General features: G+C 38.1%; 2 protein-coding genes across 2 annotated transcripts in view; one reads left to right on the forward strand and one right to left on the reverse strand.

Annotated features, from left to right (window-relative positions):
* nrxn3a (neurexin 3a) overlaps positions 1 to 2616 on the forward strand; it is a gene marked incomplete at its 3' end in the record, with an annotated part of 172585 nt that extends 169969 nt beyond the window's left edge. Inside the window, exon 16 of the mRNA XM_079458793.1 lies at positions 1697 to 2616. Coding sequence (XP_079314919.1) covers positions 1697 to 2616 — 920 coding nt within the window. The remainder of the gene's footprint in view (positions 1 to 1696) is intronic.
* A 9064-nt stretch (positions 2617 to 11680) lies between these two features.
* Positions 11681 to 15082, reverse strand: dio2 (iodothyronine deiodinase 2). The gene is made up of 2 exons (XM_079458783.1): positions 14513 to 15082; positions 11681 to 13433 (listed from the first exon to the last, which is right to left on the reverse strand). The coding sequence occupies exons 1-2, from the start codon at positions 14729 to 14731 to the stop codon at positions 12879 to 12881; spliced, it is 774 nt and encodes a 257-aa protein (XP_079314909.1). The 5' UTR covers positions 14732 to 15082; the 3' UTR covers positions 11681 to 12878.
* Between the last annotated feature and the right edge of the window lie 11761 nt (positions 15083 to 26843).

Below are 26843 nucleotides of genomic sequence, written 5' to 3' on the forward strand. Positions count from 1 at the left end.
CAAGAACATTCTTACACAACTTTCTTTTGTACGTTTTTTTCTTCATGCCAAAATCATGCGAGCAATTTGTTGATGTAAGTTGACAAAAACTTGGTATGCTTTTATGTCTTCAATGTTGATAGTCTAAATATAAATTGCTTGTTGAAATGTGTATATTATTAGATCAGAAGTTTTCTTAAAAATTATGTCGATTTTTATATTGCCTGTTTGTCATTGAGTATCGTACCGTTTGCTATGGTAACTTACAGTGTGGCATTGGCTTTATTTTTGTTATGATTGAAGTATGCACTTTTATTTTTAAAGTAACTATAATTTTGAATTTTCTGGGTTTTTTGCAAGTCCTTTGGAACTGTGTTTAATCTGTGGCTAATGGCAGTTTTATCAGTTGCAATGACAGTCTGAATATCTAGCTGGTAGAAAATAGTAAACATTTTATATTAAATTAAAATTGTTCACTCATAACACTAAAGCTGTAGAGCAAAGCTAATAGATATTTTTGGTTGTCATCTCAGTGGGTATAAGGCCTGATATTATAAAAATACCTTAACTTTGACAGTATAATTGCATAATGAATATAACACCTAAAGTGCATTGCAATGTATTGTGTTGATTACAAAGAATGTTTTACTGAATTTCCTATTACTTTAAGATCTGTTTTAGTTCCAGGCCTATAAAAAACTAACTATATTCATTTGGCAATAGCGTAAGAGATCTTTCAGCTGTCGTTGCACATTAGAGAACAGTACCTGCCATTATAAAGGCTTTCTAAAACCATTCAAAAGGCAAGAGTTAGTGTGCTGCTGGGGAGCCAGATCTTTCATTCTAAATATAATGTATATATTATAATAAGATACATGTATGCATATATTCACACACACTCACAGAGAGCACAGGAGTTTTTTCTCAGGTGAACAAACACTGAGATACAATTTTCATTAAGTGAGATGAGTCGTCACCTCATATTTTATGTAAATGAAGGAACTTTTTGTGGATTGTTTCTCTGTGTTATTTATTTTTAAAACACTAGACCATGCATCTAAATGCACATGTACAGTAAGCCGTTACACTTTTCACACACAATGTCTTTTTCCGAAACCTGAAGCAACTCAACACAACGTCTGAATGTCAGTCAATGACTCAATATGCAGGTTTCTTTTTGTTTGTTTAAGAAGGTACATCCTACCTAAAGACCTAAAACAAATTCAAATAAGCTGCAGATAACTTACACATTTTTAGGACTAATGAAATCGCATATAGAAAAAAAAGAGGATTCTTTTAACTGTATGCCAAGCATCATGCTTCATAGGAAATCACTTGCACTTTTATGCAAACATTGGATTTGTGTATAGCTTATTGTTTTCTACTGTACCTCCGCATACTGCCTCCCATATTTCGGACACTGACATTTGTTAGTTATGTAAATTCAAATTCAAACAATTACGTAAAACATCGAACAGTTTATTTAAAAAAAGGCCCTGGCTCACCCACAAAGCCCTCTCGAGTCCTTTTGATGCAAATTTATTTTGGTTTGCGTTCTCTGCTATTGAATATGGTTTGGCTTTTGTCTTTTGGTTTCCTTTGGTTTCCTTTGTTAAAGTCTGTTCTGCCTTGTTTCCAGTCTTGCCTTATGAATGTGTTGTGGTGTGGTCTCGCCTACGTTCGCTAACATGCCCTCCGTGTCTGTGTTCAATTGTAGGAGGTGAATTAGTTATCCCAGTACTTGTAAAGGACCCCTTAGAGCTCCCTTCCGTAGCCACTCGTACACCCTCCATCCCCTTTCCCCCAACCCTCCGCCCCCACCTCACCATTATTGAGACCACCAAAGAGTCCCTGTCCATGGCCACTGAGGCGGGGGTACCTTGCTTGTCGGACCGAGGCAGCGATGATTGTGATGATGATGATGATGGCTTGGTGATATCTGGGTATGGCTCTGGGGAAGCATACAACTCTAACCTGCCCCCTACCGATGACGAAGATTTTTACACCACCTTCTCCTTGGTAACAGATAAGACCTTGTCTTCGTCGGCCTTTGAAGGTGGCTACAAAGCTCACGCGCCTAAGTGGGGATCCAAGGACTTTAGACCTAACAAAGTCTCCGATTCTGGTAGGACATCCACTACCACATCTTTTTCCCCCAAGCTGAGCCGCTCCTCTTCCACGCCACCCAAACCGCCTGCGGGCAAAATGAATCACAGGGAGCTAAAGCCCCAGCCCGACATAGTCTTGCTTCCATTGCCCACTTCCTATGAGGTAGACAACACAAAGCTGAAGAGCCCATTAATAACCTCCCCCATGTTCCGTAATGTACCCACAGCAATCCCCACGGAGCCGGGCATCAGGCGGGTTCCGGGGGCCTCCGAGGTGGTCCGTGAATCTAGCAGCACCACCGGAATGGTCGTCGGGATAGTGGCTGCTGCCGCTTTATGCATCCTAATTCTCCTGTACGCCATGTATAAGTACAGAAACAGGGACGAGGGATCCTACCAAGTAGACGAGACAAGGAATTACATAACCAACTCGGCACAGAGCAATGGAGCAGTCATGAAGGACAAGCAGCAGAGTTTAAAAGGCGGCAACAAGAAGCAGAAAAACAAGGACAAGGAGTACTACGTGTGAGCGCGAACGTGTCGCAAGCAGAGAGAGACCAACAGACACGTACACAGAGAACAATGAACTATTGCTAGCTGCGCCGAGAGGAGGCCACAGACGCCTGGCGCTGAGACTGCGGTAAACTCTCACACGAACTGTACCATAAAGCACACTTACTACCAAGAAGATAAATAGCGACATTAGTGACCTTACTCTTCTATCCGGTCGGAGACGTTATCCGTGTAGAAAATTCCACAGCGACATCATAATCCTAAGTGACTTTTAGAGGTACGTGATCCTTGGAGTAAATATCGTTTCTTTGGTTTCTCTTTCTTTTTTATTTGGTCATTTTGTAAAAAGAAGAGAAAGCTATATCGGCCGTATTGAGCATGTAAGAGACGGACAAGTGGGCCGAAAAAATGTTTGTCATGAGCGGAAAAGGACTCCTGCCAACAAAAACACATATATATAAATATATATATATATATATATATATGAGAGAGAGATTTGTATTGTTTATACATAACATGTGGTGTCTTATGATTTTTGCTGTCTGCAAAAAGAAAAAAGAAACTGTCATATCTGCTAAAGTGACATGTCGCTAAGACTCTGCCAGCACAGCACTGTTATGATTTACAATCAAAAATGATCGTTTGAATTGTACAACCAACTGTAATAACTTGTGAGTTGCCAGAAAGACAGTGAAGTTACCTTGTCTCAGTAAAGCGACTGATTGTAGTGCATGCCATCCCTTGCTTTCATGTTCAACGAAAGATGCTTGAACACGTCCACCGGGCCAATCCCATCATCAGATAGACCTCTCTCATCCCTTACGGCGCCAACAAGGGACAACGTTCCAGAATTTCTTTCTTTTCGTTGCAGCAAGTCGATGATTGGGACTTTTTCAATCGTATGTATGTTGGTCCTTATGCTCTCGTCTCTTTTTTATAATGCTGTCTGGTGCAGACTGGCACAGTGCTCTAATACTGTTAAAGGATGTCTATACGAAAATAAATTTAATGTGAAAAGTGTGAAGAATTCTACTATCTGTTGTCACAGTCGACTGTGTCAAACGACAAATTTGTTTACATATTTTATTACATGATAGCGGTTGTACTTTGTAGGTAGATGATGTACATACAAACCTAAGTTGTATTTTTTTGAGTAATTCTACTGTACAGAGAGATCATTTGATTTATCAGTGTCCTTCATGAAGAAAATCAGACGCTGTCTGTTCATGTGAACGAGCGAAAAATATACAGACGTTTTGTAAGGAAAAGCAGAGAATATTGTTAGATTAGAGGTCTAATCTTTCTCGCAGATGTTTCTAAGTCGCATGGATATTTGACTACTTGAAGCTGTCAATCAAATACAAGACACACTTCTTAATTGTATCAGTTGTTTTATTTAAAGAAGAATCAAAGAAATATGTAATAAAGACGGATGAACATGGATACGCACATGCAGCTCACGTAATTTACGCTGTGTGATTCTCTTACCTTGATGTCTTAATTAAAGTGGCCTGGACTGCAGTAAACCCTGTTGCATCAAAGCACTTTTTGCATTTCAGTTCCATATCATGTATGTTGAATTTTTTGTTGCCATTTTTATATATTTGTTGACCAGTGTACCCATACATATAATGTGGAAATGTGGCCATGTTTCTTTTTTTGGTTTAATTGTTTTTTATTCAACTTCATGTGCAATTTTTGATTTTCATTTATGACATCTTAGTCATGTAGCTTCGCTTCAACAAAAAAAAAAACATTGATGAAGGTCTATAATAAAACATTCCGTGGTGGAGGTTGATATTTCAGTTGTCTTAATGTGCACTTATATCTAGACTCATCTGCTTTTTCAGTATATGTAGTTATTTATCATTCTGAATAGCATAAATCATCAAATTTTCCGTCATGATCATGTAAATGTGTTTCGGAGACATGGGACTTTAAACGGATGTAAAGACTTATTTTCTGTTTTAGAATAGGAAAGGATGCAGTCTGCAGTTGCAGCAAGTACTTTCGTTCAATAACTGGTGAAGACAGTACCAGTAAATCAACATCCAACAGTTTTGCCAACTGAAAGTAAAAATAGTGTTTCCGTATGCCTACCGTACAGAAGAAACTGTTTAAGAAGACCATAGTCCTTGCACATATAGCACAAAACAACTATTGCAAAAAAATTGTTACCAAGGGAACACAAATGTACAATTTTAATATCTTAGAATTGATTTGCGTCATTAATTACAGTGATTAAATTATGATGTACGGTAGAGAAAATTATAACTATTATGTATTGCTAGATGCAAACCCAGACGAGAAAATTTAGTTCGCATAGGTTTCTCTTTAATATCTCAAAGGTTCTCGGTTATGTTTCATGTCTCACATGTATTTTTTGTTTTATAATAACATGCCTGTTGAAAATGACAGACATAGAAAACAGTTATTTCACAGAGTTGTAAAATAATGTGAATGACACAGATCAGATAATATGGTCTTTGAAGTACTTGATGACAATGTTTGAATGTTTGGTGTCTTGGTAAATCTGAGCAAAGTTTGAGACGCTATATTTCTTCTGGAACTCACAAGGAGATGGGAGATTACTTCCCTTCTCTCTGGAGAAAAAAGACAGGAGACCGGCTCGATTGATTCTGCATCTGATTGCTGTCTACGAGAAGTAACTGAGAGAATTCAGAGATTGTGTGTTTTTCTTTATGTCGGGAAGTTTAAAACCTACATCATGACCAGAAACAATTAATCGTTTGACTGACAATCCCCGTGGTCTTTGAAAGCATCTTGTGTTATATACAATACAAGCACAATTTCAGCTAGACAGACTTGATTCTATGACATCACCAATTTATGCAAAAACTAAGAAGATTTATGTGACTGTTTGGAATTTGATTTACAATAATCATGCATAAAACGTATCATGCAGTCATTTGTGATGAGAAATCAAGCTAAATCCAGTAGTTGTTCTTTTATCTCAAGGTTTAAAACGATGTCTATGGGTTTTTATTCAGTTACTTTGTTCACAATAATAAGTCCTTAGACGCAGTTTCTCCAGCTACAGAATAAGACGTATGCTCGCCAACGGCAGTCCATTAGAGAAGCCAAGGGAGACTAGGCCTCAATAAAAATAACTTTTACACTAAACAGTTTTAAAATTAAACGTTGTGTACTTCCATGTGTTATTTAAATGTAACAGATGGCTGACTGTTATATTGAAAATATGATGCATTGTGTTCGTTAAGAAAAGTTTAAAGGGATAGAAATAAAAAAACAATTTAAATGTCAGAGGTGAGCTTTGAAGCTAGTTAGCTTTCAATATCAATTTAATGAATAATGCTGGTTTATTGTCAACAATTCAGGTGAAATTAAACGTTAACGTCAGTTCAAAATATCACAGATGTGAACGAACGAATGAACGAATGAATGAATGAACGACACAGGCCATGTCTAAATGTCCAGAAACGAAGGAGAGAAGAATGGATACAGAGGTAAGTACATTCAGTATAGATGTTATATTTGCATTATGTAAATGGTCATATACTTTTAGACATGGTCTAAAAATACTAAGTGCTGTTTCAGCATTTCCATCCAAATCTGTGAAAAGATTGTATTGATCCGTGTAAGACTACAAGTGTCTTGCAGTGGATTTCACATAGTTTTTTTTTACTTAGCCCAGGTAGATTTGATATTCTCTTAAGCTTCGAGTCTTACTCTCACAGGCATGAAAATAAAAGCGGAGCGTGAAATGTACAATTTCGTAATGAACATCTTATTACATGGGTGGCTGGATTATTGAACTGCACTGACTATGGGAAGCCTTTTCTGGGCAGAAAGTTAATTAAAATCCTACAAAGGCTTAAAATTCAATAATCCCCCACAAGTTCCAGATAAGTTCTGTTGATTGGGACAATTCATCAAAACAGACCTTTTCTCTGCTAGGAATAAGTCATTTGTTCTGTTGGAAAGATCTAACCGCTTTACTATTTTGCATTTTAATCTTGTTGTCAGTAAAAATAAAGAAATTGCAATTGATGTACACGTTTTAGCACATTGTGGCACAGACTCCTATGACCCTGATTCCTGGATAAATCGTGGTCCCCTCCAATTCTACATTTACAGGCAGTGTTTTTTCACTGTTCAAAATCTGCCTATTGTCTCTCAAATGAATGGAGAATCATCAAAACCATGCCAATCCAAAAATGCAGCAGGAACCTGATCCTCAGAGGGCAAGAGATAAAGAGAAGATGGAGAAAGAGAGAGAGAGATGGAGAGAGAGAGCATGTGGTTAAAGCCTTGATTCATTATTAATCTAAGCTGCAGAGCACTGGAGATCAGCCATTGCTTTACAGGAATACAAACACACCCATCTAGGACATTGCTGTGTTGGACTGATGAGGATATACAGTTCGTTTGTGCGAAACATACTCCATTGCTGATGGATGCATCGCTTTTCACATTCCATATTCCAACATAGTAAAACTCAATAAAATCGTTATCTTACTCTCTTCAGTGTGGTTTTTATGTACATGTTTAATGATTAAACGTGTAACTTTCAATAGCTGAGAGTTATAAATAAAATGACGGATTACATTTCTGGAAATATACAGTTTAATGGTTACTGGTGACAACAGACTGATCCTTTACATTTACATTTAGTCATTTAGCAGACGCTTTTATCCAAAGCGACTTAGAAAGAGTTCGGGGAGCAATAAGCTATATGTCATAGAAGAGAAATAGTACAATAGGGGCTAAAACAAAGTTACTAGTTTCAACAAAAGCCAGACCACTACCTGATGAGAGAAGAGGGTTAGTGATTTTTTTTAAATAACATTTTACATTTAAATAATATCAGCAGGCTCACATACAGCACATTCACTCACAGGAAATAATGTTATTGTATATACAGTCTAAATGTCTGAGACATTGAAACATTTCACACAAAAATATAATTAAAGCAAAATTTACATTTAGGCATTTGGCAGACGCTTTTATCAAAAGCGACTTACATTGCATTATCCTATACATTTTACATAGGTAACTGAAATCCCCTGGGATCAAACCCAAAACCTTGCGTTTGTAACGCAATGCTCTTACCACTGAGCTACAGGAAAGCAAAATATTGACAACAATAATTTAATTAATTAATTTCACAATGTATTTTCCACTTTTTACTCGAATTTCTTATGTTGATAATGTAAAGAAATAATACATTCTAGCATTTTCACTTTACAAGTCTCATAAGTCTGGAGCCCTCTATATTTGTAAGATAAGAAATTTGATAATATAAGAATATTAAGCAGACGTTGTTGATTTAGTTTGCTAGCACTGAGTAACCTATTAATCATTCGTTTTCATAATGCATTAAACTTACAGATGCCTCATTTACTGAACAGATAATGTAACATGCAAGTGTGTTCGTTGTTACTGAATGCACAGCGCCCTCTACAGAGCTGTCAGTTAAGCGCAGGTGCATGTTTGTGAACACGGGAGGAGGATTCTGAGCAGCCGGAGGACAGAAAACGAGTCTGTGGTGAAATGTGCTGTCTGTGCTGGCCGGCTTGACAAAGACAGCATGATGTACCAATGCTGTATTGTCTGAAGACAATGCCACAGTTTTCCCAAACATTCCCCTGCTTGGTGTAAATGGAGCAAAATCTCGGTCACTGAACAGTATGGTTCTTGTAAAGACTTCCTCTCTTTTGTCAAAGGAAAGAAAGAAAGTCCTTTCCTAACTCAACTCTAAAAGAACTTTTGAGTTTGAAAACATTAATAGGATTTCCTCCGCAGCTCCAATAGCCCAGTTTCCACATTTTTGCTGAGACATATTCACAAGTGTATGAGGACTTGGAATTTTGGTTATTCGTCATATTAAAACTGAACTGACACTATTCATTTGTGTCAACCCAAATTTGCAGAGCAATTTGAATCATTTTAATAGGTTATGGAATAGGGTGTTAATACAAAATAAACCAAATTTATGGAGGCTTAACTTACTTGGTTAAAGAGTTACTAGTGGTGTGCTAAGTAGTCAATGGTACAGAGAAACATAATAATAAAACCGTAAAGATACTTTAAGCATTATTCTTGCTTATAATTACAGAATAATGGATGGCTGCCAACTGCATAATATGCATTAAGTTACTTAACTACTTTTTTGTTGTTAAAAACGTTAGGTTTGAAAGCTTAGTACGCAATACTTAATACAGCTTAATACTCTTGAGAGGAATTTCTTAAAACTTTTGACATCAAAGGGTCGTGTGGTGAGAAAGATCTGACTGCGAACAGCTCGAAGGTGAATCCCACTAAATTTAGTGTCTTCAGACATGAAAGAAGCTGAAGAAATACTTCACACGTCAGTTAAAGTCCATGAGAAAATGGCGAGTGATGAGATCTGATCGGAGAAATGAGCACATTTACATTGGGTTGACAAGCCAACATAAATATTAGGCTTCTGTAACCCAGCCTTTGTGGAGAACGAGGAGGAGTTCAGACGTTGTTACTATGGAGGTGTGTCGGCAAAACAAAATAACATTCACGAAAGTGTGAATAACCGTTTCCCCTGCTATTATTCTGGAAAACAAGAGATGCTTTTGTGGAGACATAGGCCTACTGTAAATAAATGTCTGGAAATATAGACCCCATCCCGGGGCAGCTGTCAGAAGATTGAAATGTTTTGTCGGAGTAATGAGCCGAGCTGGTCTCGCTGGCGCAATAAACACAGCTTAACCAATGGCTTTTAGGAGAACCCACCTGAGATACTGTCATTCTGGAAAAGCCGCTGCTGTCTGCAGTAAATCTTTCCAGAGACGACATCGTAATTAAAAGTTAATTTTTTCACGACATCATTTTAGATGTTACCTTTAGAAGAGTGATGAAAAACATAGGATGTCAGACTGGAAAATTTCATTGCGTATTGTAAATCTGAATGGGTAATTTTGGTGTCATCTCATCCCTTTGGCACAACACTCACAAATGAATCAACCAACAGATGTTTTTAGCGAAATGTTTATGTTGCACTGAAATGATTAACGTTATTTCACAAAGTATAATGTATGTTTGGCTAATGCCAGCTCACAGTGTAACTGCTCTTATAGCCAAAAGAGGAACTACACCTCACCTTACATTTTCTGCTGCAAACCCCTAGTGCAAACTAAAACCAAATATTTGTGGCCCCATAAAGGATTAGTCATCCTTAACTTTTATGCAATTCGCCGTCGCACCGCTAGATGCCGCTAAAATTGATACACTGGACCTTTAAGAAAACATTCTGTTTGATACCAGTCTTTAATCAAATAAATGAAACTTGGTCCTAGCGAGCAGGATGCAAGCAGATGTTACCATTGCTCTAATCTGATCAACATTCCTAATGGTTCATCTTATTGCCAAATATATTCAAAATAAATTCATACCTCTAGGAGAAGTTGAGAGTTTTTATTATTATTATTTTCATTCAACGGTTTTAACATTAGGGGAAAAACAAGTACAGAAAGCTTTGATTTAATTTACAATTTAAATCCAACTTTATCTATAAATGATGCCTATGAATTGGTTAACATAAAACATTTACACTCTGTTAGTAAATGTGAGATGTTAAATGTGTTCATTATAATATTTTACCACTTTCCGAACCCGCAATATCATGTTTCATAAAGTTATGTGGTCATATAAATATGGACAAATTTAAAGGAGGTGGCAAATAATGGATTAAGAATGCCAAGTTTTCAATCTAACATTTTAAAAGTTTGTGTGCTTTGGTTTGTCATCAAGGTAATTGGAGTTTTATTTTAAGAGCAGATACTTGGCCCTCCAATATGAACTTTTACGAGACTTCGATAAAAGCATGGTTATGCCTTATATCCATAATTTGCTGTGTGCATCACTAAAAGCTGTGTTACAGGGGTCATGGGGAAAGATAAAAAATACAAGACATGACACTATGGTTTTATGGAGGTGAATATGTCAGCTTAAAATTAAACCAGTTTCCCTCTCCTCATTCACAATTCAAGTAGTGTTCATGTTTCCGAACCTGGACTCCTGCAGCTCTGTGTCAACACAGAAGAGATGACAGGATATGAAATGTTGGAAGGTAGCAGACAGCTGTATTCTCATCATCAACATACTGTTAGAAGAGAGTGATGACCGAGAGATTCGATTCTCAGAGGGCTTTCCTAATGGCTTCCAAGAATTACTTATGACTTAAATTGTTATGTCAAGACATACTCTTTCTTTCATTTATACTTGTGGGGGGAAATTTGTATTAAATATAAATAAAATGTCTGGCATTCCTCAGGTCAGGCGCTGAGCCGATTTCCTGAATATATTGATATTAGGAAAATTTTTTTAGAGAGACCGGTCCGTTCCCATCCAAACCAAACAGTCCGTTTTCGAAGGATGAGCATAAATGCCTTATCTTTGAACTGCAGACACATACATTTAAATAATTTTATAAACATTTCACTTTAATTTATACAGGCCTACTTGGCAAAGATACGGTTTCGTAAGGCGTCGCGCCTCGACTCCACGCGAAAAAACGGAAACTCAGTTCTGCATCCTCGCCGTGGCCTATAAATGAGCACTTCACACGCTGCTTAGAATTCTGTTCAGTACCTGTTTACCAGACACAATCCTTAGCAGGCACACCATGGGACCATTTCCTAGAGTGGGGCTTGTGTTCGGGCCCGTTGTTTAACTTTCTTTTTCTGGTGCCTCCTGCTTTAACGTTGGCAACTTGTCCCGCTCTACCGTGCAGCATGGTGCTTTCCAAGACCGGGACAGTTTGTGAATAACATTTTAGCGGTCCAAATGGACTAGTTCCGCTCGGATAAGCGATGCCCGGCCACAACAAGGGGTTCTGTTTCATGGGACTTCCCTGGGACATGTTCTCCCTAAGCTTTTGCTGTTTAGTTATTGGCAGCCTTAAAGAAGCACAAGTTCAGCCAGAGACCTCTGTGCGTCACATGGTCTGATTGTGGTGCACATGTTCAGACTCATCTCTCTATGCATTGCTACGGACACATTTTTAAATCGCGTGTACTCCACGACCCCTTACGCCTGTCGCGTTTTCTTTCTTTTTTCTTTTTAATTATCATGCACTCGAAGAAAAAGGTTTTCCACCATCTGGAGTTTTCCTGTGAACTCCTTGCCCGATCACCCCTCATTGAAATTTCCAAGAATTAAAGACAAAAAAGGGAAAGGAATCATTCGAGCAGGAGCTCAGCAGTGTTTCTTGCCTTTTATTTATTAAAAGAAAGAAATCAGTTGTACTACATGGAAACAGTCTTTCTCAAAAAGATTCAGAGTGATTCTTTCAGCATGTTGAACAGTCATAGTCGTTTGGATCAGAGCAGAGAGGTGTGGTCTCTCATCCAACCACAGACAGGACAGGCGACCATTTCGTCTGTGATTTTCATGCTCACACCCAAACTGTATCGATCCAAGCGAATGACTGTAAATCTGTCAGAGTCAGTTCTAGTCAAACATTCAAAAACACTTCTCTAACGTTCGGGAGTAAAACAGCCACTTTACATCAGTTTTCCTGTACACTGCAGTAAAAGCAAAGTGTCCAAACTAGATAGCTGGGACTACTGGATTAATGAAAAGTTACAGTTCTTAACCAAGAGCAGTGAAATGAAATAGTTTTCTTTGTACAATAATGAGTGCTTTATCCGTGATTGTTGGTGAAACGTACTGGACAGCCTATCAGAGATGTAATGTGGACGTTACCTAATGGAACATGAATGATTGTCATTTTACAACAGGGGAAGGAAAAACATTACAACCGCATAAACAGGCCACGTATTAAAAATAAGACATTGAATGTCAATAAAAATAAATTATTCTCTTTTTTTATAAAAGATTGGGTGCTTGTGCTTCCTCTTCTTTTCAGCAATTTGGTTTACGTTCATAAGCGAGATCCGTTACATCGCATACAAATATTGCACATTCAAACTCTACATTATTTCGCGAAGGAACAAGGTATTAATAGTGCATCTACGAATCGTATTTCTGGCAGCAATCTCAAAATGGAAGTGCAAACCACATGTCAGTATTTAGTGTCTATATTAATTTAATTTTAAAGTGGTTAGTAATGTTGAACTCCACCCAGGACACCTGCTGATCATTTTAAACAATTCAAGAAAAAAATGACTTGGAGCGCAGCCCAAGTGTTTCCACTGGAGCCACCTTTAAACCGTGTCTGAAAGCACCTTATCCTCCATTTTACAAATATAAATTCTTCTAACATTCACAGAAAAGGCTATTTGACTTTTCGAGAAACATTCACTTCCCGTAACTCTTTTCGAGCCAATGGCGAACATCTTTAAGGTTGTAGAAAAATGGACCCTTACCCCCGAGGTAAGCGATTTTGTTTTTCTGTACGATGCACACCCTCTCGTAGGACACACCGTAGGCTACATTGGCATTATTGTCCATGCAGTCCGCCACCAGTTGGCACTGAGGGGGCAAGGAGAAAACATCCAGAAGTTTATGGGCTGCCAACATCCTCTCCTCCAGATTACGGTGTTTCCTCACTTCGAACGAATAGGGCTCCATGGGAGGAGCTACCCAGCCGTCGGAGGGATGAGCCTCATCGATGTAGACGAGCAGGAAATCTGCCACGTCGGAAAATTCCTCAACCATCCGCCGGAAGAACGGCAGCTGGCTTATAAAGGGGGGTCAAGTGGCCGAGCCGAAGTTGACCACTAACGGGCGGTCAGGAGACTCAAAGTCCAGGAGGTGGCACTTGCTAGGGCTCTTTCCACCGAAGCTCCAGCATCTGTTTATGCCAGGAACCTTCACAACCTTGGAGTTTGGAGCAGGCTCTCCCAGCTTCACCTAAACAAAACAGTTACGCATTCAAATAACAGTTTACTACAGAGATTGCATCACGCAAAGTGCTTATTTCGGTGGAGGAGTTCGATTGTTTTATTTAACAACTGGTTTAACAACAGCATTTGCAGTTAAGGAACCAAAAGTGATGTGATCCTTGAATCTCACAGTTACAGATGCATAAGACTCACAAATTCTTCTAAGCTTTGTCACCGTTCTAAGTTGATATAATGTTTTGAGCTTGTTTTAGGTAACACATTTTTGGGAAAATAAATTTAAAGCATCTTTAAGCTAATCTTAATAATAAGCACATGATCCCTTTGAGCCACAAAATACATTTTACAATAATGCCATTCTTTGACAGCGAGTGCATTTGTTTTTTTTACTCAATTATTGCTAAATTACTCTCATCCCATAGCTAATCAAAAATTTTATTAAGCCACAAAATGAGTGCCTCAGGCAAGGCTATGCAACCAAATGATGACATAAGACTGAGCAGGACAATAAATGCCCATTAAGCTGGCATATTTTACCCCACTGGATGATGTTTGATTGATTTTCAGTTAAAAAGTAACAGGAACGGGGATGCAGACATTTATTGAATATCTGGTGAGGTCACTGACTGTCTGGAGGCCAAAGTTCACACACTTTCAAAAGGAATAGAACTGCACCGAATGGCATAATTTGTGTGGCATGAACAAATATATTCAAACTCTATAGGATGCGTGCCATTACAATATATAACAGGATGCATTCAATATTATATATTTCATATATAAAAAACATAAACAGGAATTGGTTTCATTTACAATCATTTACAACTTAAAATAGGCTAAAGGTTACTAGATGTACTCAACATGGGTTATGGTTGACTTCTAGTAATACTGGAAAATATAGTGCTTAACATACTTGCACTTTGATCAACGTGTTTGTTAACTTTGAACTATTCGTTATTATAAACACTGTAATTGAAAGTGTCACCAAATTTTGCATTATTGTGCTTACGTTAACACAGCACTGACCAATGATTATAACGAAAACATTTAACTCTGTAAGCAGACACACTCGGAGACGCTCATCCTTACCTGTTTGTAGGCATCTAGTAGAAAGCTGTTCCATATGGAGCGCACACCGGCTGTGGTCAACATGCGTTGCCACTCACCCGTCGAGCCCGAGCAGCTCAGGAGTGATACCACACGCTTTACCAGCACTACCGAATCATACAGCACGAAAAACAGGCAGTTGGAGAAGAAACCTGGCAAGATCTGCAAAGTTACTAGGAGGTCCACGCTAAGCATGCCCATTTCTCGCAGATTTGTAACAGGTGGTTTGACGCGCACTATTTCCTATTCAAGTTCACCTTTCCGACTCATCTTGGTCAGATATCATCTTGTCTGCCATCCCCCCTCCTAGCAAACTTTCATCTACCTAAAGAAAGAAGAGCCGTCTTGAGGATGTGGGCGTATGCGCACGGTGAACCCGATTCTGCGCTTCGCCAAGCATCGGGCGTTAAGACGCACTGAGTAGCGCCGGTGCCAAACTTCTCCCCTCCTTTTCTCTTTGCAGTTAACTAAAGGTTTTCCGCAGGGCAGGTTCCCGTATCGCCCCGTGTGTTTTTAGACCGCAAATCATTCCGGGCTTTTAAAATAAAGCCCGTGGTGGGACCCTGACGTCACAACAAGGGGCTTTCTCTTAGACATGACGCGCAATATAACGGTGGAAACTGGTTATCGATTACGTGAACCTGCGTAATTGGAGACATGATTAGCCTTCTTTAAATATACATTTTAGGGAGGGATAGATAAACTGACAGATAGAAAGATTTCGCATAAAATGAATTGAGCAAAAAAGGAGACTATTTATCTACTTATCTGATTAGATTTTTGTGGTCGGGTAAGCATTAACACACAAAGCTTAACGCAATACTCTTCCATCCATTCAAAGTGCGTGGAGAGCCATATAGCCTCGCCCACAAATATTTCTCCAGTACGATTGACAACGTGATGTCGCCTTTAACCGTGTTTGCTCTTGTTTATCACAGAGCTTCCTGATATCCCGCTAAACTGGTTTGGTTCTATAAGGCATACGATTTTTTATGTTTAATGACCAAGTTCATCTGGTGGAGATCAAAGCGCTCGAATCTCCGGGTGGTACCCCCCAGCGTGATTCCATATATGCGGAAGAGTGGCCACGGCAACATCGTCTCTTATCCCACTGACCCAGAAACTTCATCCAAGCCAATTAAGGTCAGCAAAACAAAGATTCCTTTGTCCTGTGGTCATTTGCATCTCAAACACACATATCCATCTCTACTTGTGTACACAGTGTTTACATGAGAGGCTGCTTATAGTGGTTTTCACCTTAGATCTTTGTCCAAAAGAAAACATGGAGAATAGCAGGGGATGGGGAAATTATGAAAATCTGTTTATCTTATACATCAGCCATTCCCACATGAATAGTGCCGTAACAATAGCAGGATTGAGCAGGGTGGGGAATATCGTTCTCCCTTTCAGCCTAGTTTCATGACCAGCTCGATGGGTCTCTCTTGACACTCAACATACAGACTTGCATGCGATGGGTCGATGGGTTCGTCTTTACGCGCACACCAAGCCTGAACTTGTTTGGGTGTCCAGTCCATATTGTTTGGTTCTCCAGTCCAACATCATTCTTACTCAAAACTGACCTTGCTGGAGCTCTAGCGCAGGGCCTGAAAGTGTTGCAATTATGTTTTTCAGCTCAATCTAATTCATGTGGTACGATGCAGTGTTGTTTTTGGAAATGAAGTCTTGAACTTCAGGCAACAGGATATTATAAAAATATGCAGAGCCATAAAGTCTATAATATGCTATGCCGTTTATGTTTACAGTGATATAAATATGTATATTGGCAAAAGATCCTTGCCAGAGCAGAATAATGATTCACTTTTGAAGATTATTTTCAGACAGCAGTTTTTATTTATTCAGCAAATCAATTATATCCCGCTTAAGCCTTGTTTGTAGAGCTTTTATCACTGTTACAATGTATCACATGATTTCACATAGGAACGATTAAGCCTTCCACGCCAAAAACACTGTCACGCCTTACCCTTTACAATAAGGTTCTATTAGTTAACACACAATGAAAAATATTTTGATCTCTTTTCTAAGCCTAAAGCTACACATTAGAACATCATAAGGTACATCATAACAATATTTTTTCCGATGGTGTAAACAAGTTGCTTCCTTCCTAATATCTTTCAAACACATCAATTCAAACTTTGACTTGAAGGTTCTTTAGTAATAGACAATATTCTAAATATATTCCAAAGGTGTGGCTGCATTCTTTCCGGTTGCCAAAACCATTGCAAACTCTACAATATCCAAAAGCAGATCTCTGTTTATCACCCGTTTAATAAAGCAGCCCCCTTTGATACAACATCAGTGTAGCATCCAGAAGAATTCCAGAAAGTTATATTCATGCCCTCAGATTTCAGATTGTTTTGGCAGATATAGAAACATATTTGAGTCGAATGTTACATTCTGTCCCGTTGAATCAGCCTAGAAATGTTATATAAACTACTGGCGTATTTCTTTCCGCAGGAACCGTAAAATGCACATGCTATGATCTCCACGCTACACTTGTTGACATCATCATCATTTGTTTTAGTCATTCAGTGAGTCAAAGTGAATGGATTGCTTGTTTTATTGTTGTGGCTCAGAATTGTAAACGGCCTCATCTGTTTTATATGTTCCTTGCAAATATTTATTCCCATCTGCGCAGTGTGTACAAGCAGGAATTAAACCAACGGACAATGAGAATGCAAACTTGGCTTGCGACGTCTTTATCCACCACAATGTATAACAGGAATATTGCCAAAAATGCAATTACTACCTCTGCGATGAGTGTAAACGCGGAGCTGGTGGCTCGTTCTAAATGAACTCTTTTTGGCCTACATCGGTCTTTCTTGGACTAAAAAGTGGTTTGAGCATTTTCAAGAAGTGCATCCAGACTGTGAACTACTGAGCATAGGTTGCTATCAATATGCATTTACCGCACAAACTTTCCAATCATTTTAAGCATGATGTTTTGGGCACTCTCACCGGCAACCACTCAAAATGACTCGCATATGTATTTTCTTTCTGATTATATATTTAGTTGCTTGTGAAAGGTTGAACTTACTTTCACCCGGCTCATCCTGATACACAAAATAGGATAAGCCGTCTCACTCTCACACGCGCATGTTTATAACATTTATTTCAGTTTATAATAAGCACATACAATGCGACCTGGACTACATGTTTTGAATGAAAATGTAATACAGACGTGTCGAATCGGTCAGCAGTGGGTTTCGCTGAGTGAACAGTTAATTAAATTTACATAGATTAGATCTAAAGCTTATGGGCTCTCTACACACTTGCCCAGCTGTATCTGAAGGCAATCCTTGGTTGCATTTCTGAACAATTCAGAGTTTAAGCCAACAAAATGCTGAATTACAAATGAAGTGTTGTATGGCTTACATCTTTTTAGATTATATGACACTTTGTTTTGTAATATATATTTCCAAAAAATCAGGTGGTAATAGTTCTTTGTTATATACCATAGTATGAATGATTATGAATGTTATTCACCATGGAAGGTCATCCTTCATTCTGTTATTATGTAGGGATGAAAAATGTCAGCATGATGTCAAAATACACCCACCCTTTGCCTTGATGACAGCACTTAGGGCATTCTCAATCAATGAGCAGTTCATCTCAGATGCTTGTCAGCAATGCTGCAAATAAAGATAATCAGAAACATGATCACTATGCTGCTGTGAATCTCATCACTATTCTCCAAAAAACTTCAAAACAACCTTCCCCTTTATACCCATATACCAGTAATACTGTTTGGTAGATCGCATAAACTCGAATAAATGGTGTTGGATATGGTGTGAAAAGGTCATTGGAAAAGGACGCTTTTGTTTCCAAATTGTGTCGTTATGACCTTACTGGAGCGTATTAACCGTTTTTTAACCAATTTTTCTATATCTTCCGAAGGGATAGTTCAAACTAAAATAATGACTCTGTCAGCATATATTCATCTTTATGTCATTCAAACATATATATGACTCTTTCTTCTGTGGAACACAAAAGAAGATATTTTATGAAATGTGTTGGTGGTTTTATGTACTTACAACTGAAGTCAATGGGTTCCAAAGTTGTTTGGTTACCAATGTTCTGTTCCACAGGAGAAAGAAATTCTAACACGTTGGGGATGGATGAGTAAATGATGACTAAATGTTCATCTTTGGGTGAACTGTCCCTTAATAGAGGAAAAAGTGAGGATAGTTCAACGCTTAGTCAAGGAAAATTCATCCCATTCCTTGAGTGCTAAAAACACCCTCTCAGCTGTGGAAAGTCAAGAACTTTGGCACACCACAAGCCCAGGGTGGCTCCATTCTTCCAATTTCCTTGAAATGCTGGCAAGGAGGTTTGCTACGCTCATCGGTATTTGGTTTTGTTTATCATGAGAGAGCCAATTGTGCTATTGGCTAGACAGTCTGAGTAAACATGAGGTCTGAACATGAGCTTGGCAGAATGTCTCATTTGGTGTCTAAAACTGGCTTTCCGAGTATATGTTTGATGGGAAATTACAATTAGAGGATGATTATAACTTGATTAACTTTTCTCCACAGAGGGAACAACTTTAAAGATGGTTGGCAGAGGACTATGTTCTAAAACGGGATAATGGATTAGGCTAAGAATTGGGTCATTGCAAAGTTATAAACACATCCAGGAGTTCTGGCAAACCTGACTCATGTATTGTAAAACTAGATTCGTCACATTGCTTCCGTACAAATACCAAGAATACAGTAGCTGCCGTGGAAGGTGATATCTTCACCTGTTGTATCAGACCTGACGATGAGGTTGCCCTTTTGGAAGCTATGCCTCCAACTTCTGTACACAAGACCCTTAACATCAACAAATGTATTATCAATTACCATTAAAGGTCATTGACGTAAAGACAATGGAACAAAGGCAAGTTTTGCAGCACACAAGCACACTCGCCTGATCTTATCTATTGCTTTACGTACCTCTTGCGCATTAGCTTTATTAGTACTTAAGGTAATTTAATCATTATTTAAAGTCAGAAACCACAGGAAACAGGATAATAGGATTAATAATGGAAACTAACACAAATCTCCATAATCTCTGTAGCTCTTTGTGACGCCATAGTGAATCAAGAAAATTGATTTTGTTCCGTTTGTTTAATTCAGAGAAAACAATTCGGCAATAGCTTTACTTACTTTACTACTTTTTGTATGTCAACTCTCTAACTCAATGATTGTTGATCTCTCCTGCTTATTGTTGTTTGTAAAAAGTTGTTGTTTTATTTTGTTTATTTGTCCCTCTTAAATCACTGTTGTACTTTATTCACGTATGTGTTCACGTATACATTATTAAAGTAAAAATGTTCTTATCCTTTGTCCAAAATATTTTATTCAAAATTTCGTTTTAATTCAACCATGAAACATGAAATTTGACCTGACTAGTAGTCAAACAGTTAACGCATTACAATATTTTTTTACATTAGTTATTAACTATAAATAATTGCTTACATAAAATGTAAGAAGTTAATTTCCAATGAACTAATATGATCAATGAACAACTTTATTGGTTTTAGCATAAACAAAGATAAAGTTATCACGAAATATATATTGAATATAAAATGCTACAAATATTTTGTTTATTGTTTGTTCCTTTTACCTACTGCATTAACTCTTGTTAATAAATGATGTACATTTTTATATAATATCATTTTAAATAAAGACCTTAATGTAAAGTAATACCGATTGAGATAAGAACTATCATTTGTCCTAATAGAACACATAACAGAATATTTAACTAATAATAATGCATCTGGAAGATTTGTGGTACGATACATGTAATTACAATAACCACTTCCCTCTCTCATTTTATGTTCATTTATCGTGATTAAAGTCTCAGTCACTATCTTGTGGACGTGATTAATTACTCTAGCAAGGTTGGCAGGTGCAGAAATGTTGCTGCAGATGTTTTGAGGCATCGAAATCCTCCAAAAGCTTTGAATATAGAAACAGAGAAAAAGACCAATTGTGTGATAATTCCGTCCTTGGGATACATTGTGTTTTTTATGCGACCGTAATTTAAATTGAACCAATTGGATCACAGAAAACTTTAACCCGGTTAACATCGCTTAAACCCATTCAAATCTTCAAAAGGAATACAAATTGTGCAGCACAATAACACTTTAGACACTGCCCCTCACTGGATATATACCACTTTAATTTGTGCTTGGTTCAAAAATGTCTGTAACAAGAAGTCATGAAAGAAAACACAAGAGCCGAATGCAGGCAGGGAATACAGGCTTTTGTACAGGTCTTGAAGCACAGAGACAAAAATTGAGTAAGTCTGAGTAAGGGAAACATAGTCTCATTTATAAACATCATTGACTGTTTCCTGTATAGAGCTTGTCAATCGACGTCATGACGCGTTGCATGCTGGGGCGGCGCCGCCATCTTCGGAGGTTGTTTACTAGCAAATGATACATGATCCACGATGTGATTTCCTTCATGTTGTTTACAAGTCGGAAAACAAAAAAACACTATTCTGGTTTCTGGTCCTACATGACTGTGCGACTTGCAGTTTATAACACAGCACAAGCCACCCGCCGTGTTTATGTCTTCTTAGTCAAATGGAACAACATTGAACTGAACTCACTAGCAGAAAAGAGCCGCTACCACCTACAAATATGGCCGCGAAACCCAGCATGCAACACGGTGTGACACATTCTCTATTGGCCGCCTTTGGGGGGTGGGCGGGGTTTATAGGGGTGAGAGACAGCTGGGGTGGAATAGTGTGTATCCAAATAACGCATCTGGACGATTTGTCCAGGGAGGGTGACCACAAATACTCAAACATCAGCATTTATTGCCTCCGCCCCTTGTTATCTTAACTGTTATGCATGTTATCTGTCTCCATTTAAAATTAAGTAGCACGCATATAATCTCAAATGCAGAGAAGGATGAAGGCAGCTCGGGAAAATTATTTTGATTCATGTTACTGAAGATTTAGAAAGAACTGGTCGTAGGTAATACGTATGTAGTAATCGGTTAGAACAGATCTACAAACAGCACAGGACATGCATGAAAGTCATTCAATGTTACTGGGGGTTTATGAATTACTGATTTATGTCCCAGCATTTTTGTATTAAAAGACCGAACGTAGTATTGACTGATCAACTGAAATTCGGAAATGGATTTTCTAGAAGTATTGATCTGGTATATGCTTCAAAACTAATACACAACCTAATATGGTGGGTAGATTTAGTTAAATGTGTTTATTTATCTATATATTATATTGCATTTAGGGTGTGTTTATATAGTTTTCCTATACATTTCTGGTTATTTTTCCCTGGAAAAACTGTACAACTGAAAATTAACCACATTGTGCGAAACGTTGTTTGATTTATGACCTGGGAGGTAGTGTGCATACTTTAGGGCGACTCGGGTTTGAATCCCATTCCCTTGCTCTTCAACCAAAAATGTCCTGTACCTTCCATTCAATATTAACAGGACTTCAATTCAGCAAAAGAGACCAATAGACAACATGCATAATTCAATATGCAGCACTTTCCCTCAACCTTCAGAATAATTCTATATATTTCTAATTCTATTTACCACATTTTTGCTATCAACCACAGTATGCATGAATTAGTGTTAAACAATTTAAAAGTAAATTAGAAAAAGTTGGCATACAGCGTCTATGCACAGTCATGCATTTGACTTTTATTTTGTTTAGGCATCTTTAGCATTTCTATTTATTGTTTTGCCTTATTATATAAAGAAATTGATTAAAGTACAGGCTAATCTAAATGTAATACTATAGTTCATGTATAATCATTTATATTTACATGTCGGCGTTGTGTTAAGTGGTGCTCACCCAGACAAAACTCACCATACAATGATGCTATGTTACTCTCAGTGGTTTCTAGGGCGTTAATAATTGGTTGCAAAATTGTTCTAGCGAAAACTGTTAGTAGTAAAACTGATGCTTATCTTGCAAAACACATTTGCAAAAGCTACGGTACAAAGCTATAATGTCGTGGGCGGTCTTCATGACGCTACTCCATCCCATAGTATTTTTCAGATCAAAGTGCCACACTGGATGTTTTTAAAACTCAATGCATCAAAATAATCTGCGCTTTCCAGGAATCTGCGCTTTTATTTTCATTATATTATAACATTTCAAGGGAACTCGACGGCTTCTGTGAACAGATTTAAGTTTAACAGGAGTGTTCACTTCACGCTGTTTACTCAGCAAACAAAAAATGGCCCACTACACTAACACAGACTCTGATGCTTTAGGTAAAGTCAGTTTTGAAACTGGACACACAAAATGTATTGAATGAGCTGGCAAAAGCCTCCTGTCTGAGGCATGAAAACGTGTCGAGTGGGCGGCACTAACTCTGTTTGCTGGTGGAGATTTGAAGTCAGCGTTGCCAAGAGTTCTCAGAATTACACGTCTGTCTGTGTCCTGTCATGTTAAGAGGGGCATGTAATTCAAAGCAAGACACGTGGCAGGTTCATGCTTGTTATTTATATCAGATCAAAAAGAATTGTATGCATTAAATAGTGCTTAAAAGGACGATTAAGCGGCGGAAATGGGATGCAACATTGTGAAAAAATACATAACAAATCATAAAACCTAATTGCGATTCACACAACATTTTGACCCCACAAGAAAAAAAATATTGACGGTTCATTTATTTGGCATTTGCTTTGAATCAATAAAACTTCAATAAAAAAAGGCCATGCATTGCTTCCAAGTTGCATTACATGAGCGTAGCAACGTTCGCTGCTGTGAACCTTACGAGATGAATCAACAGGACACAGATACAGTCACAGGCCTTACATAACTTTGCATAACTTACAAAAGTCTTTGGCAGGGAGCACGGCACCAAAGCGGAGGGAGACAAAGCCTTACATAATAATAAGAAACAGCTCAAGAAAAAAGAAATACGATCAGACCACTAATGAAACATTTGACTTTTCCCTTATATTTTACTTGCAGACATAATGCAACAGAGATCTGCCCCCCGCCCCCCATACTTCCAAGAAATCATTGATTGGTTGCTTTAATTTCTCAGTTATCAAGATGATCCTCCACCTCTCACAGAACCCATGAACTCATGAACTGGCGTGCTATAGTAATGAACTGGCACCGGGACCAGAACTAGAACAATGTCTCCCCTCTGCCTCCGTCCAGAGATCAGATCTTCCCCAGACAGTCCGCACACATGCCAGGTTTATGGATTATCTATCTTTAGTAATATAACCCTCTACTTTCATCACCGTTGACCCACATGCCGATGGAACGCATGCCCGCTCTTTACGATTTAGAAAACAGTTTCATTCTTTTCTACAAAAGGCTTTGTTCTCGATTATGGCCACAGCCTTATTACAATGAACAGAACTTTCTGTGCCGGGAAGGACACAGCAGAACGAGTTTCGTGTTTAAATCGACCAGCTCTGCCCACTGCGATTGTATGATTTATTCCGAGGATTACAAGTATACGTTACACCTGCATGCTGGTCCAAAGGAAACAAAACCTCTGGAAGGTCACTGAGGGCGAACGTGTCCGACGTACGTTGCATTTATTTTTGCAAGGTTTATTCATTCGGATCCCGTAACACACATGCACCAAATGAGCTCCATGAAGTGTTTTACCAACATACCGTAACTCAACTGGCCCATTTGACCGTTTAAAGTAAATTTACCTTTAGATATTACCCAACCTGCAAAAATATTCTTTCTATAAAACCTTTGTATGGCAAAGATGGAGTTCTATGGTCGCTCTTAAAGGGATAGTTTACCCCCAAAAAATTCCCTCATCATTTACTCACCCTCAGATTCCCAAACAGATCTTAACCCCCATTGCCCAGAATTTATTGTCCCTACTATGGCAGTAAATGGACGTCTTGTGTTTAGCAAAACAAAGAAATGTATACAGGTTTAGAACCAAATCTTAATGATTATTTACTTCAGTGGGACACAAAAGATATTTTGTGAAATGTCCATACAACAGAAGTCAACGGGGGTCGATGTTGTTTGGTTATACCAGCTTTCTTTAAATATCTCCTTTTGTGTTCTACACAAGAAAGTAAGTCATGCAAGATTTGGTGAGTACATAATAAAGTCATTTAAATTTTTGAGTGAACTGTCCCTTTTATTCTTCATTCCCTGTCTCCATGTTAATGCTTGATTTGTCTGTGTACATTCTTCCAATAAAACATTTTTTTCCTTTATCAAACTAATAACTTGTTCCGCCTTTAAAACAACATTCCGTTTCGGCTAACGTCACAATCCCTTTGATTTTTTTCTACCACTCCCAGCATCATTCTGGCATGTAACACTCACTTTTCACATGCAATTCTTGACAGATTAAAAAGCCCCACCCGACACAATAAATAAAATAAGCATTTGTTCACGAGCATTGCTTTACAGTTTCATATTAAGGCATGGATATATTCTCATTAAAGAATCATAAAATAAAACATAAACATCTCGTATCTGCTTTTTCAGTCTTTTCTGATAAATCGATGGAAATCCAGTCAATTGCTCAGTGACTGCATCCACGTCTGATGTTCTCTCGGATATAGTGTCGACCCAATTTTTACTGGTACACAATAAAGCCTGTCAAAATAATACTGTGGCCTGGATGGAGGCAGATTTTAAGAAAAGAAAGTGGTTTAATGAAGTGAAACTAGTTTGTCAATTACTGAATGTACTATAGGCTGTTGTGGTAGACGCATCTCCCCAGGGCATCAAATGGCCCTCAGACTAACAAGCAGAAGGGTCGGCCAGTAGCTCGCTGACTGGCACGCCTGACGCCCTGGGGTCAGAGGTTCAGTTTGCCTAGAATGCAGCAGACTCTTCAAACAAGTAGATCATATGCTGATGGTGGTGTGAAACTTGTTTATTTCTCTACAAAACTGATACTGCAGCATCGCCCTTAACTATTTCCTAACATTTCATCTGATAAGACTGGCCAAATGTCTGACCTCATTTGATATTGACCGGTTTAATGTCTGATCTCTTTAGAGGTGGGTAACAGTGGCAAAACTTTGGCGAGTGGCGTGAGTTTGGGGGGGCGGACTATCTGCTTGGGCCAATCCGCTGCTGACTGGGGTGAGTTTGGGAGACCTGTTTAGAAAAAAGTTTCATTAATGGCACAGAGCTAACACTTTTCCCATCAAACACCTAAAATACTTACGAGATTGTGATGATTTATTTACAAGAAAATTATAATTTTTTTGGTTGTTCATGGTTTAAACAGAGTTTTCTCATGCTAAAGCTTCTCTCGTGCATTAGTGTGTGAGCTCTGTTTTTCACATTATGTGACGGCACCGGCCCTGAGATCTGCTCTGGTGTACAGAGAAAACAACCGGTGCATTGTGGGAGTAAATGTGAGAGGTTCAACCACAGGCCTTAAAAATATCATGGGAATCTTTAAATATGATGAATTCTATGTACACCCCTTATGTAGACTATCTATAGCAGTTTCATAGACATAAATTGGATGTTTATATACAGGACTTTGAGTGGGGTCTAAGACCACATTAAAAATCTGGGATTTAAAGAAAAGTTCAAGAGTATTCAAGTTTTGGCTCTAACATTTTTCTAGGTCACCAATCAAGTACATTTGTACAAGGAGGCAAACAGGTTTTGCACCGACTTGTGAAGTCCATGCCAGCTTGCATATATGCTGTCAAAGGGATTACCAATAAAACATTCCGCTTATGCTGACAATATAAGGAAAACATCTGTAAATAAAAAAATCAAAATAAAAGCTTTTTATAGTAGATGGTCTTAAACTGGACCCTGTGTATGCTCTTTGCAGCCTCAGTTGTTGTATTTGAGATGAATCACGCTTACTAGGAGCAGACAGCACACAGAACGTGTTCTTGGGTTTGAAGACAGCTAGATAACAGAACAGAACTCAATGTATAAGTCTCCAGACGTGCATGCTTTGAAAAGTCAGCTATTTATAATTTGACTCAGCGTCTTAAAAAATAGAGATGCATAGTAATAGTAATATTATTAATAAATAACATTAATTGACAGTCATAACTATTGGAAAACTTTGTCTTCCTGTTTTCAAACAAATTTAACATATACCTATAGAGATGTAAAGAGCATTATAGCCCTTCAGGAAAAAACCTATTGAAACCATTAAAATACCATTATGAACCATAAGCTTTTTCTAATACAACAATTACAAAATTCCTTTTTCGTAGTGTTTTTTGGGCATTATTCCAATAGGATTTAACATCCTACCAATAGAATTCATCTCGTAATAGACACATTTACAGTTTACTTTAAAACCAATTCCATTTCTATTATTACCTTTAAA

Source organism: Barbatula barbatula (assembly GCF_947034865.1).
Source record: "Barbatula barbatula genome assembly, chromosome: 6".
Lineage (NCBI taxonomy): Eukaryota > Metazoa > Chordata > Actinopteri > Cypriniformes > Nemacheilidae > Barbatula > Barbatula barbatula.